General features: G+C 31.4%; 2 protein-coding genes across 2 annotated transcripts; both read left to right on the forward strand.

Moving 5' to 3' along the window:
- Positions 1 to 2,210: 2,210 nt before the first annotated feature.
- On the forward strand, positions 2,211 to 6,081 carry LOC133285156 (ACT domain-containing protein ACR9-like). Its single transcript, XM_061482334.1, has 6 exons — positions 2,211 to 2,548; positions 2,817 to 3,035; positions 3,112 to 3,217; positions 4,735 to 5,083; positions 5,261 to 5,545; positions 5,665 to 6,081. Exons 1-6 carry the CDS (start codon positions 2,395 to 2,397, stop codon positions 5,809 to 5,811), a joined length of 1,260 nt encoding a protein of 419 aa, XP_061338318.1. The 5' UTR covers positions 2,211 to 2,394; the 3' UTR covers positions 5,812 to 6,081.
- A 5,162-nt stretch (positions 6,082 to 11,243) lies between these two features.
- On the forward strand, positions 11,244 to 12,190 carry LOC133285189 (enoyl-CoA delta isomerase 1, peroxisomal). Its single transcript, XM_061482377.1, has one exon. It carries the CDS (start codon positions 11,369 to 11,371, stop codon positions 12,068 to 12,070), a length of 702 nt encoding a protein of 233 aa, XP_061338361.1. The 5' UTR covers positions 11,244 to 11,368; the 3' UTR covers positions 12,071 to 12,190.
- The last annotated feature ends 1,266 nt before the right edge of the window (positions 12,191 to 13,456 follow it).

A 13,456-nucleotide genomic window follows, 5' to 3' on the forward strand; every position in this document is an offset into this window, starting at 1 on the left:
CTATAAAATAATATTATTATTCACCCACACATGTATAATTTATAGGGTTTATTTTTTCTTATATTATAAAAATAAATTTATTTTTTATATACATATAAAAATATGTAAAGTTTATATTTTTTCTTTATTTTTCTTCTCTTCATTTGATCGTATGACCTGTATGTACTTTTATGGGAATTACTTTTCTCATGTTACATAAACAAAATATTATCTTCTACACTCATATTTCTCAAATGGGTCCCACAAGATTTTTTTTCTCTGACTTTTAACTTTTTTTTTCTCTCCTACTTTTTGTTTGAGCATGAGATAGTACTTCTCTTTTTTTTTTTTTGGAGTTACCCAACCCTAATTATCTCTTTGAGACGAGTTGGCTCCCTCCGGTATCCCCACGAGTTTCGACTCTTTGAGCCGGCTATGAGACTAATCCGGAGTGCGGGAGAACAGTGATGACTAAAGGTTCAGCCCCCTCCCCAAGAATGCATTCAGCGGGAATCGAACACATATTCAACCCCACTAACTCAGCGCCAAATTATCAACTGAGCTGCACCCTCTTATACAACATAAGAAAAATATTATCCTACTTTTATATGCATTAATTTATCTCTTACAAAGAAATATTAAATCCAATTTAAAAATAGTATTATATATTAACGTCTAGTCGTGGATGGAAGACCGGGTCCACAAGTGGTTCAATGAAAGGCTCACATCAACCTTGTCAATTCATCAATGAAAATGTGGCCAGACATATTGACATGGACATGACTCACACGACACGAGAAACCTCCACTCAGGGCCCACTTTACGCAACACATCAACTGTACTTCCAAATCATCACTATCCACCAATAGAAATGTCTACCAAACATAAGTCAATAAATGTACTAGAGTATTTGCATATGTTTTTTTTTTTTTTTTTTTTTATATTTAGTTTTGGTTTCAATCTTGTGCGGCTGCTAAGCATCATCTCCTTTTCTTAATTTTCCATTCGAAAAATAAATAAATAAATAATATTAATTTTTCATTTATTAATCGGGTTATATTTATTTCATTTTACATGAGATAAATAATTTTTTTACACACATAAAAGAGATGTGGTCTCATCACTATTTTTTTCTCTCCTCTTACATTTGAGTCCCATTTAAAACTTTATTTATACAACATGAGATAACTACTTTCCTACAACATAAGAAAAGTATTTCTCTTAAATTAATCTGTAATAATAGTTTATGTTATTAACTATATTAGTTTCAAATTTTAATTTATAGCATTTTAAGAATTCATTTAATAACATTAAAAAAAAAGATTTTTCCACCAATTCATTTTTAAACATCCTCACATCGTATTATTTTTTATCAATAGTAATTAAGACAATTTTCAATGACAATTAATGTTAACATTATCCACCTTTTAAAGATTAATTTGATACTAACACATAAATTCATATTAAATGACGAATTTGATATATTCAAGCTAAAAAAATGAAGGTTAATATCTCTTTTGTTAACTCTCATTTTTCTTATTATTACTTACAAGTGATTTTTTTCTATCCAAATTCATTAAATTGTGATTTATAAATGAGAATATATGAAAAATATTATTAGTCATAATATATAATTTTATTATTTTTTTCTAATTTCAAAAATTTCAAGCCCGCACAAATCTGCAAATTTTTCATTTACTGTTGGATCTAATACTTCTTTTACTGTTTATGTAACAAAATAGATAATTTATGCAATTTCAAATTTTATTTATATTGTTTTTAAAAAATCTGAAAAGAAAAGAAAGTAAATTTAGAATAAATTAAAAGGAGTTTTGTTTATCAAAAAAGAGAGAGGAGTTTTTCAACTTAAACAAACATTAAATGAACATTGCTATACTTGAAAAAAAAAAATGAACATTGTCTCCAAAGAAAGTTATTATCTACCAAAAAGAGAATACCAATCGGAGCCGGCAAAACGAGTTCGGTTCTGCGGGTCAATTCGTTCAATCTATTAAATTAGATCGGGTGAGCAGAATTTTTCAACTCATCTCAAAAGTGAAAAGGGGAGGATTCATTTTTTGATAAGTTGATGACGGATATAGATGAATTAAAATAAATTCGCACTCACATACCAACCTATCCAACTCGTCAAAGGAAACGATACGAGCTGACTTTTACGGTCCATTTTCAAAAATAAAATGGAACAAACTAACTCATTTTTTCACGAACATCATAAATTTTATTATAACAAGAAAAAAAAACCGTTTCATTTATTATTTATCAATTCCGTTCTTTCGTGATCTGTATGCAACTCACGTTTTCATATATAAACTCCATTCGCCGGAGCCACCATTGCGAGCTCCGGCGATGCTTTTTCCGGCGGTCATTCTCCCCTGAACCCACCACTTCTTAGTCATGGGTATGCTATGGGACGACGTCGTTGTGATCCGACAGGGGAGAGACCCCGATGAGCCTTGCGTCGTCACGGTCAATTGCCCCGACAAGGCTGGTCTCGGTTGTGATCTTTGCCGAATCATCCTCGAGTTCGGTCTTCGCATTACCAGAGCTGGTATCTCACATTTCCCATCTGGGTTTCTTCTTTTCGAAAAAAAAAATCAAATCTTTATTCATCTCCCTTGAGTTCTCTCTTTTTTTTCTTTTTTTTTGCATATTTTACTTGGAAATTTTGTTTTTTGATGTTCCTTTTTTTTTTTGCACAAAACAGTGTCCCTTTGTGGATAGTTTCATGTTCAGTTTATTCATTTTTTATGTGGGTTCCTGTTTGGAGTTACATGTTGTTTTACCTGTTTTCATGTTTGGATTGGACGGTGATGTAGATATTTCAACGGATGGAAGATGGTGCTACATCGTGTATTGGGTTGTTCCACATCCTTCATCTCTCAAAGTTGATTGGGAAAGCTTGAAGACTAGGCTCCTCTCAGCTTGCCCTTCCTTTTTATTTTCCTATCACTTCAATCAACAGTCTACTAGTCCTTCACCGCCTCCAATTTACCTATTGAAGGTTTGGATTATTGACCAAAAAGGATTACTACATGGTAACTATTTCTCTTCTCTCTTTTCCTGCACACATGGAATGTATTTTTTGACACTTTCTTTTTCCCATCCATGTAGATATTAATGAAATCCTCTGCAACCTTCAACTTATTATTCAGAGAGTCAAAGTGATGCCAACCCCAGATGGCAGGGCCTTGGACCTGTTCTTTATCACCGATGGAATGTTAGTATAAGATTCTTACTCATATGATTTAGTTTATATCCTGCATCTGCTGGATGCTCTTTCTTACCCCATCCAAATTTGATTCCCTTCAAGTGATAACCGTTGATTCTCGGAAATTAACTATTAGGATTTGGTATCATATTTCGAAATTTGACATGGTGTCAAAGTATACTATCCCTAAATTTGATTCCCTTTAAGTGATAACCGTTGATTGGCGGAAATTAATTATTAGGATTTGGTATCATATTTCGAAATTTGACACGGTGTCAAAGTATACTATATATATATATATATATATATATATATATATATATATATATATATATATATATATATATATATATATATATATATATATATATATATATATATAAAAGAAAGTCAAATTGGTATCAGAATTTGTAATAATATTCCTATTGGGCATTAGTTCCTCTTTATCTTCTTTATAAGCTAAAATATGTATGGCTTCTAAAGATTAGCCATTGGACATGTAGTAATCTTCTTGTTTGCACGACAGATTAGCCAAATTTGTTTTTCATTTATCTCTCTCTTTGCAATGTCATCGGGTATGTGATAATCAAGGGATGTGGGAAATGGAATCGATCACTGAATGAAGTGAAGATAAGACTGCTATTTGAAACCTAGGATTGAATCACTTATAGCAAGAATATGATGCTAATGGAATAGAATAATATTGGCCTAATATTGTTGCTGCACTTGATTAAGGATTGATTAAGGACAGAGTTGCTTGAAAACCCAGAAATTATTGATATCTATGCTCAATTTTAATGAGCTGAGCTAGACTAAAACTATTAATAGAAATTCTATTCGTTGATAGGATTTGGACTCAGCTTGCCAGGAGCTCGGTAGGGTCGGAAGTTGCTCATTAAGCTTAAGAAATTTGTTTAAAATTTCAAACTATCCTCTTCAGTCTTTGACAAACGAACATTGCTGCAGTTGGGACTAGAAGCACTAGATTCAAACTTATGCAAAACTTAGAGAAGAACCAGAGTGTAATTTTAGGCAGAGAACTTAAAGCACTTGCTAACACAAAATGAAAGGGGAAAAAAGAAGACATATACACTTAACAGTTCTAGTAGCTTAGGTGTGACCATCTGAGCTCGTGTTAATGGTTAGCATTCACTCTCTCTTATCTCAAAATGTGCACAATAATATCTTAAGACAACCCAGCGCAAGATCAGCTTTAAGTTTTTGTTCATTTTAGTTATTACCTGTTTTCTGCTCTTCATGATTATAAAATATACTCAAACAGAAGGTGTTGATTGAAGTTGGATTTTTTATTGCCAGAAAAGCCAATTACATCGTCGCAAAATTTATTTGTGTCATGTGAATTGTCATTGACTCATTGTTTTGCTCTTAATTGTTGCATCTGATCTGTTATTTCATGTTTCACCTCAATTCTTGTTATGATAGTCTTTAATTATAAAATTGTTGCTTTGGTAGCTCATGCTAACGATGCGTCATTTTTTTTTTTTTTTGTTGTTGAATAAAAACAGGGAATTGTTGCACACAAAAAAGAGGCAAGATTATGTATGTGAATATCTGATGGATGCTTTAGGAGAGAGGTGCATCTCCAGTGAACTTCAGTTGGCTGGGCCTGAATATGGACATTTGCAGGGCTTTTCTTCTCTTCCACCAGCTTTTGCTGAAGAATTATTTAGTTCTGAGCTGTTAGACAAGGTGTCTGTGCATCCTCTCAGCCAAGATATGACAACACTGAAGAAGCCAACTGTTATGATGGATAATTCAATGAGCCCAGCTCATTCCTTGCTTCAGATACAGTGTGTTGACCAGAAGGGCTTGTGTTATGACATTATGAGGATTTCTAAGGACTCTGATATTAAGGTATTCTGTACCGAGTTATCATTTGTTCAACATTCTTTGTGCAATTTTTATGTGATTTTATTCTGCTCAATCATTCTTGTATTCATTTTCCATATGCAATATCTTACCATATGTTTAGTTAAATAAAATTTTCTTTGCTATTAGTTCATTGATAACCGTCATGCCTTTCTCAATTAGGTTGCTTATGGTCGATTCTCTTCAAGTGTGAAAGGCTTTCGAAATATTGAATTATTTGTTAAGCAAATAGATGGGGAAAAGATCATAGATCCTGAAAGTCAGAAAACTTTGTGTTCTTGCTTAAAAGAAGAGATGCTTCATCCATTGCGGGTGATTATAGTGAACCGTGGTCCAGATACAGAACTACTTGTTGCTAATCCTGTAGAGCTGTGTGGAAAGGGAAGACCCCGTGTATTCTATGATGTTACATTGGCTTTAAAAGCGTTGGGAGTTTTCATTTTCTCGGTAATTTTTTTGAAGTTAAAGCTTATTGTGGAAATTTGGATGTTCTTTGAAGAAATCTTGTAACAGTTACTAAATGAAATCTCTTTCTCTCTTACACACACTTTTTTATCTTACTATAGGCTGAAGTTGTTAGGCATTCAACACAAGAACGCCAGTGGGAAGTGTACAGGTTTTTGTTGGATGAAAGCCGTGAATTTCCTTTGAGTAGCAGCCAAGCAAGAAGTCAGATTGTGGACAAAGTTAGAAGAACATTGATGGGTTGGTAAGAAGCACTATTTGTGCTATGTGCCTTTTAATGCCTTCCCTTTATAAACCATCTCAACTTGGTTTACCCTTTAAATTTGGTTTAGGTAGTAGCAATTAGTAATTAACTACAATCATATAATTTTAGCATTTGTAGTTCATCTTATGTTTCTTTTCTTTGGCTTTAGTAATAAATTTTATGTACATTGGTTTTTCTGTACAAACGTCTAAGTCACATGATAATTTTCTTTGGCAAATTTCGATGCATGGAATGCGCTACCAATGAACTGGATTTCCTTCCCTTCTGCATCGCTTGAGGCTGGAAACTACATGGGCCAAGTTGAAAAAACTTGGGGTAGAATGGATCTTTCTTTCATTTTCAATTACTGTTGGTTCAAGATGAAATTTAATAATAAAATATGAATAGTGATACAATGACATAAAATATGTTTCAATATAAAACTTTCCACAAACAGGAAAATAATTTTTTTTAATAGAAAGAAAAAGGAAAAAAAAACGTTTCTCATCACAATATAATACTTGAGACTGATAGCGTTGCATAACAACTGCCAATTTTCATGCTTAGTATGTAAATTTTCAACATATTATTACTGCATGTGACTGTCATGTTTCCTTGTTAAATCTAACGCATTATTTAACCGTAAAACAAGTTTTGTAAGTCAAAATAGGCAAAACTGAAGGAGTATAATCAGTGGCGGAGCCAGGTTCTAACAGGAGTCTGGCCCAAAAAATTATATGTATATATATATTTTTTAATTTTAGTTAGTTCATATCATAATTTATTTAAATTATATTAAATACAAAACACTTGAGTAGGAAGTATCAAAAAGAATTATGATTTTATTAAATATTTTTTAATTTTATTGAATATATTTTAATTTTTTTGTATAAATAGAAATGTAACACATAACTTAATATAACTTACTCAAATCTCTCACTAAATATATTTTAATTTTTTGATAGGGCCAAATTATAATTTTAGACTGAGTCAAATTATAATTAATTATATAATTGTACATAATAAGTACAATTTGTTAAAATTTAGCCCAAACCCAGGTTACACCCAAGTATAACATGGCTCCGCCACTGAGTATAATATGTGTTTTATCAATGTTTTAAGTTATTGAACTAGTGAAATCAATGGTTCCCAATCAATGTTTCAGGTTAGTAAAAGTGTATTTTTTGATATTATATAATAGGGACTGTTTATAAATTTTTACAAATTACATTATGTCTTACCACCGGTAAGACACTTTTGAATGAAATGTTATCGGTAAGATATAATATCTTACCGGCAAGACATAATGTATTTTGTAAATTTATAAAAAAAAAATTGTCAATATAATTTTCCTTTATATTATATATTAAGTAATAATTTAACTTGAAATCATAAGAAATTAAGTTACTTAAAATTTTAAATTAGAATAAGATATTCAAATTATATAACTTGTAAAATTAAAAAATAATAATAAGTGACTAAATAATAACAATTCATATTTGAACCTTATGCTTAAGACTTTGTAACTTAACATCAAACTTTTATTTAACTAACGAAATCTTTCACTAGTTCTCTGTCGATTTTAATCAGTTTGACTTATTATTTGATCATCTGATTTTTTTTAATTAAATAGACTAAATGTCTGTCCTGTTTATTAGTTTTTGGGTGAATCGGCCCGTCTGGTTTGATTGTTTCGTCGTTGATTTTACGTTATACTGTTTAATACATGTAAATATATAGATTAGTTATTATTTTTATCTTTATAGGTAAGAAATGATACATAAGAATTTCATAGAAGGATCAGAAAATATTAAATGTTTATCTAATAGTACTTAAAGTGAAAGTAAATTTGTTCCCTGAGACCTTGCAAAACCTTACATCTCGTATTTGAAATTAGGTGTGTATCTTCTAAGTTATTTGCTGCGTAATTGATTAATAACAGGAAAATGATACTGTAACAATTAATTAGTGTTACTATTAATGTTATTACCAATCAATTTTACCGTTAGATCGATTATATTGATCCAACAGTTATATTTATTTTCATCTTTGTATAGTTATGATTTCTCATATTTAATACTTTATATTATTTTTACCTTTGTATGGTTATGATTTTCCATATTTAATGCTTTCACATTAAATATGGGGAGAAAACATTAAATAGGGAGAATCATAACCATACAAAGATGAAAATAAATGTAACCGTTGGATTAACATAATCGATATAACAGTGAAATTGATTGATAGTAACATTAGTAGTAACATTGGTTGTTACAATATCATATCCCTAACATGTTTGGCAAAATTATTATTTTTGTTAAAACATTTCCCAAAAAATATATATAAATAGTTGAATTCTTTTACATTCTAAATAAGTTAATCTAAATATGCATTATTTCCATTAAATATTCGGAATTACATTTAAGAGATATAATATTCGGAATTACATTTAAGAGATATGATTAAATTAAAGTATAATTGATGAAATTATGTGCAATTATAGCATATTTAGATTATATAATTTTTACGAGAAAAAAACATTTCCGTGTAATAAGTTATTTTAAATGAAAAATAATCTAATTTTATGGGGAATGATTAATTTATAAACTTTTTTTATAAACTACACTAAGTATGACTGGTCATACGCTCTTAGTTGAAATATAATATGACCGATCATACTTAGTTTAGTTTGTAAGAATTTATAAACAAAAAAATTGTAAATATAACATCTTCTAATTTTATAATATAAATTCTATAATTATGTGAGTTGCTTATAAATACTCATGAGCAAGTTTACTCAAATAAGAATAATAAAACTAAACAACGACCATTGAATTGTAAATCGCGCAATCAAATAAACTCTTAACCAATATCATAAACCAACTAAACTTTTTTGAGAAGGAAAATCAATGCATTTTTTCATCTTAAAATTTTACTCATAATGTAAAACTTAAATATTTATTTTTTATAAATATTGAAAAAAGAAAAGAAATAAATTGCAATAATCAGATATATAAAATTAGTTGTAAAATTTTATTATTTCTTATATAACTGTAAATTAATTCTTTCTCCATAAGACTCATACACTTCTATATATATATATATATATATAGGGGAATGATATATTTACCATCAAAATTTTTTACCACATTACAATTAACCTAATCTCCGTTGATTTCCGTCAATCTAATGGTTATAATTTATTGTATTCATTAGAAATTAATAATTACTTAATAAATGTGACCCAATAATTTTCAATAAATTATAACTGTTAGATTGACGGAAATCAACGGAGATTAGATTGGTTGTAAATGTGGTAAATTTTTTTGGTGATAAGTATATCCTGCCCCATATATATATATATATATATATGTGTGTCTGTGTGTGTTTTATGTTTGTCATTCTAGGGCCTATTTGGAGCACCTGATAAAGAATATAGGATAGGATAACTTATCATATCTTACTTTTATCTATTGTTTGGTGGGTCAATAGGATATGATTAGTTTATTCTATTGTCTCATTTTATCTTATCCAATACATGATTTCTTATCCTATGGGGGGAGCTGAGTTATGATTCAACATGATATGATACCAATATTGGATACCCAATATATTCCCACGCTACCCAATATATCCCCACGCTACCCAATATATTTGTATTTATTACATTATTTTTTGTTTTTGTCTTTCTCCTTCTACATAATCTTATCCGATTGCTAATCAGGTAGTCATCAAACACAAGATATGATATAGGCTTATTAGCCCTTATCATATCGTACTCTTATCAGCTCCATATCATATCCTACCCTTATCCTATCCTGTCCACCAAACGAGCCCTTAAATCACACAAGTTATGTCATTTTAAGAAAGATAGATACAACTACAAGGAATGAAAATGATGGGAGAGAAAGTGATTGATTCTTTTTTAAATTTAAATTTAAATAAAAAAATTATTATGTGTCTATCTCTCTTAAAATGACATAACTTTATGTCAATTAAAATGACAAATATTTTTTCACATATATATAAAGATAATTTTATCCAGAATAACATTAATGGGTTTTATAAGAGTTATGTTATAGGAAAAGTGATTGTGTTATGTTATAGAGATTCGTTTTATAATATTTATTTTTTATAAATATTGAAAAAAGAAAAGAAATAAATTGCAATAATCAGATATATAAAATTAGTTGTAAAATTTTATTATTTCTTATATAAGTGTAAATTAATTCTTTCTCCATAAGACTCATACACTTCTATATATATATATATATATATATATATATATATATATATATATATATATAGGAATGATATATTTACCATCAAATTTTTTTACCACATTTACAATTAACCTAATCTCCGTTGATTTCCGTCAATCTAATGGTTATAATTTATTGTATTCATTAGAAATTAATAATTATTTAATAAATGTGACCCAATAATTTTCAATAAATTATAACTGTTAGATTGACGGAAATCAACGGAGATTAGATTGGTTGTAAATGTGGTAAATTTTTTTGGTGATAAGTATATCCTGCCCCATATATATATATATATATATGTGTCTGTGTGTGTTTTATGTTTGTCATTTTAGGGCCTATTTGGAGCACCTGATAAAGAATATAGGATAGGATAACTTATCATATCTTATTTTTATCTATTGTTTGGTGGGTCAATAGGATATGATTAGTTTATTCTATTGTCTCATTTTATCTTATCCAATACATGATTTCTTATCATATGGGGGGAGCTGAGTTATGATTCAACATGATATGATACCAATATTGGATACCCAATATATTCCCACGCTACCCAATATATCCCCACGCTACCCAATATATTTGTATTTATTACATTATTTTTTGTTTTTGTCTTTCTCCTTCTACATAATCTTATCCGATTGCTAATCAGGTAGTCATCAAACACAAGATATGATATAGGCTTATTAGCCCTTATCATATCGTACTCTTATCAGCTCCATATCATATCCTACCCTTATCCTATCCTGTCCACCAAACGAGCTCTTAAATCACACAAGTTATGTCATTTTAAGAAAGATAGATACAACTACAAGGAATGAAAATGATGGGAGAGAAAGTGATTGATTCTTTTTTAAATTTAAATTTAAATAAAAAAATTATTATGTGTCTATCTCTCTTAAAATGACATAACTTTATGTCAATTAAAATGACAAATATTTTTTCACACATATATATATATATATATATATATATATATATAAAGATAATTTTATCCAGTATAACATTAATGGGTTTTATAAGAGTTATGTTATAGGAAAAGTGATTGTGTTATGTTATAGAGATTCGTTTTGCGTGCCAAAGTTTTTTTTTTTTTTGCTGCGGGCCCCACAAAATGTTGTGTGTGTAGAAAAATTTTTGTGATCATGTTAAATGATAGATGATAAACCCAAGATTTATCCCTTCACTTGTTTTATATTATGTTTGATTCATTTATACAAAGTCAAACGTGAACTACAATGACTAGCTTTCTAGGAAGTAGAAAGTGGAGTAGGTGAAAGAAACACCAAGCAAGCAAACATGTGCACCTTGGAGAAGAGAGGCAACATTTTCATCCTATCACTCACCGGCGACGGCGAGCATCGCCTTAACCCCACACTCCTCAATTCCATCCAATCTGCCCTCCGCCGTATCCGCCATGAAGCCACCACCTCCTCCGCCCTCATCACCACCGCCCACGGCAAATACTTCTCCAACGGCTTCGACCTCACCTGGGCCCAATCCCGCGAAGACCGCATGATCCTCATGGATTCCCTGCTTCGCTCCGTAGTCTCCGATCTCCTCTCCCTCCCCATGCCCACCCTCGCCGCCGTCACCGGCCACGCATCCGCCGCAGGATACGCCCTCGCCCTCAGCCACGATTACGTGTTGATGAGGAGCGACAGGGGATTTCTCTACATGAGCGAGCTCGACATCAAGCTCGTCGTGCCGGCTTGGTTCGTCGCCATCGTCGACGCCAAGGTCGGCTCGCCGGCGGCGAGGCGCGAAATTGTTATGAAGGCGGCGAAGCTAACGGCTAACGAGGCGTTGCGGCTCGGCGTCATCGACTCGGCTCATGACACCGCCGAGGAGACAGTTGAGGCTGCCGTGGCTTTAGCCGTTGATTTGGTGAAGAGGGGGTGGGATGGACACGTGTACGGCGAGAATCGGAAGAGGTTTTTGACTCATGTGATTCAAGCCGTTGGAGACACCACTGAGAGAAACACTACATCGCGGCTTTAGGGCCCAAGTTGTTAGGCTTAGTACGGTATTCATTGGACCTAATTGTAATATGAAATGCAATAGTCCGATAAATATATATTGTGAAAGTCCATTGATATTCTGTGTTTGTGAGCAATCAATCAAAATCCATTTGCTTTGAATTTAAATTCTTCGAATCAGAAAAAAAGAAAGAAAAAAACAACGAGTACTTGAGTGAGCATAGTAATTAATTCAAGAAAATAATACAAAGTTTTTTTTTGGTAATAGATATATAATTTTTTTTAAAGAGAATCGAATTTGTTCTGTATGAACATTACGGGGTTGATCTCAATAGCGGACCTACACACTTAGAAGTCGGGGTTCGGGAGTGGCGCCCCCGAATTTAAAAAAAAAAATCATGATCATGATCTAATTTTCACTTCAACTTCAAAAGTAAAGCTTTGGTGAATCAACCAAAGTTTTAAAGAAATAATCGATAATGATAATTAAAAAAAATAAACACCACAAAAAGACATTTGTGAAATATAGTATAATTGTAGGGTTTAATCGATCAAAAACCCACCTCTGTCGATGTCTATTTGATCCAAATTTGACTACTTTGCTTCACAAAAAAACATGAAAAATCCTGTGAGATTCTCCTCCACTTGATGAAGATTGAATTTCAAGAATCGTTAATGTCTATTAAGATTTGGAGCTAAAGGTTTATGTTAAAAAAAAAACAGAGACAAAGCAATCGACTGGGGTTTAAGCTTAAAACTTTTAGTTGTAGGGGTTGGTTGGGTTGAGCCTATCTTTACCTTTTTCCTTTCAATCTTCATATTATTATTTTTTTACTTGACTTGAATCACCCACGTCCGTGGATTTTTTTCCCCCCAAACTTTGTGTCTGTAAGTGCATACAATTGTAACCAAGTGGGTCCGCCGTTGGTTGATCTCATGAATATTGTATATCTATTAATTTGCTTATGATACTTATATAAGGCCTAATCAACAGTCACTAAAAATCGTGGGTAGTTAACAGTGAGATGATTATTGAGATCGTGGCATGTTCAAAACATGAGACTAAATCATAGCTTATGACTCATATTCCAGGCTCTCATTCTTGGATCAGCGTATATAAGTTAAGAACTTGTCGATTTACTTTACTCATATATGAGCCTCATTTATGCTTAATTAAGCCCATAAGTTACAAACCCGGAACAAAATTCATCTCGGAGCAGCACATGTCCAGTTTTAGGTTAAGCTAGGAAGGGACGCAGCTAGATAAAAGAGTAACCGAGTATGGTCTCATGAGTCATGATTGTTGACAGTGATAAAGATCTGTAGGAGGAGCGATTGGAGCAGCACAATGATCTTGCGTGCAATTCATGTTTTATCAAACTATGTCATACTAGCCAAACATATATAG

The sequence above is a fragment of the Gastrolobium bilobum genome, unplaced genomic scaffold (assembly GCF_033153095.1).
Source record: "Gastrolobium bilobum isolate Gb01-03AN ecotype WA unplaced genomic scaffold, APGP_CSIRO_Gbil_v1 utg7917, whole genome shotgun sequence".
Taxonomy (NCBI): Eukaryota; Viridiplantae; Streptophyta; class Magnoliopsida; order Fabales; family Fabaceae; genus Gastrolobium; species Gastrolobium bilobum.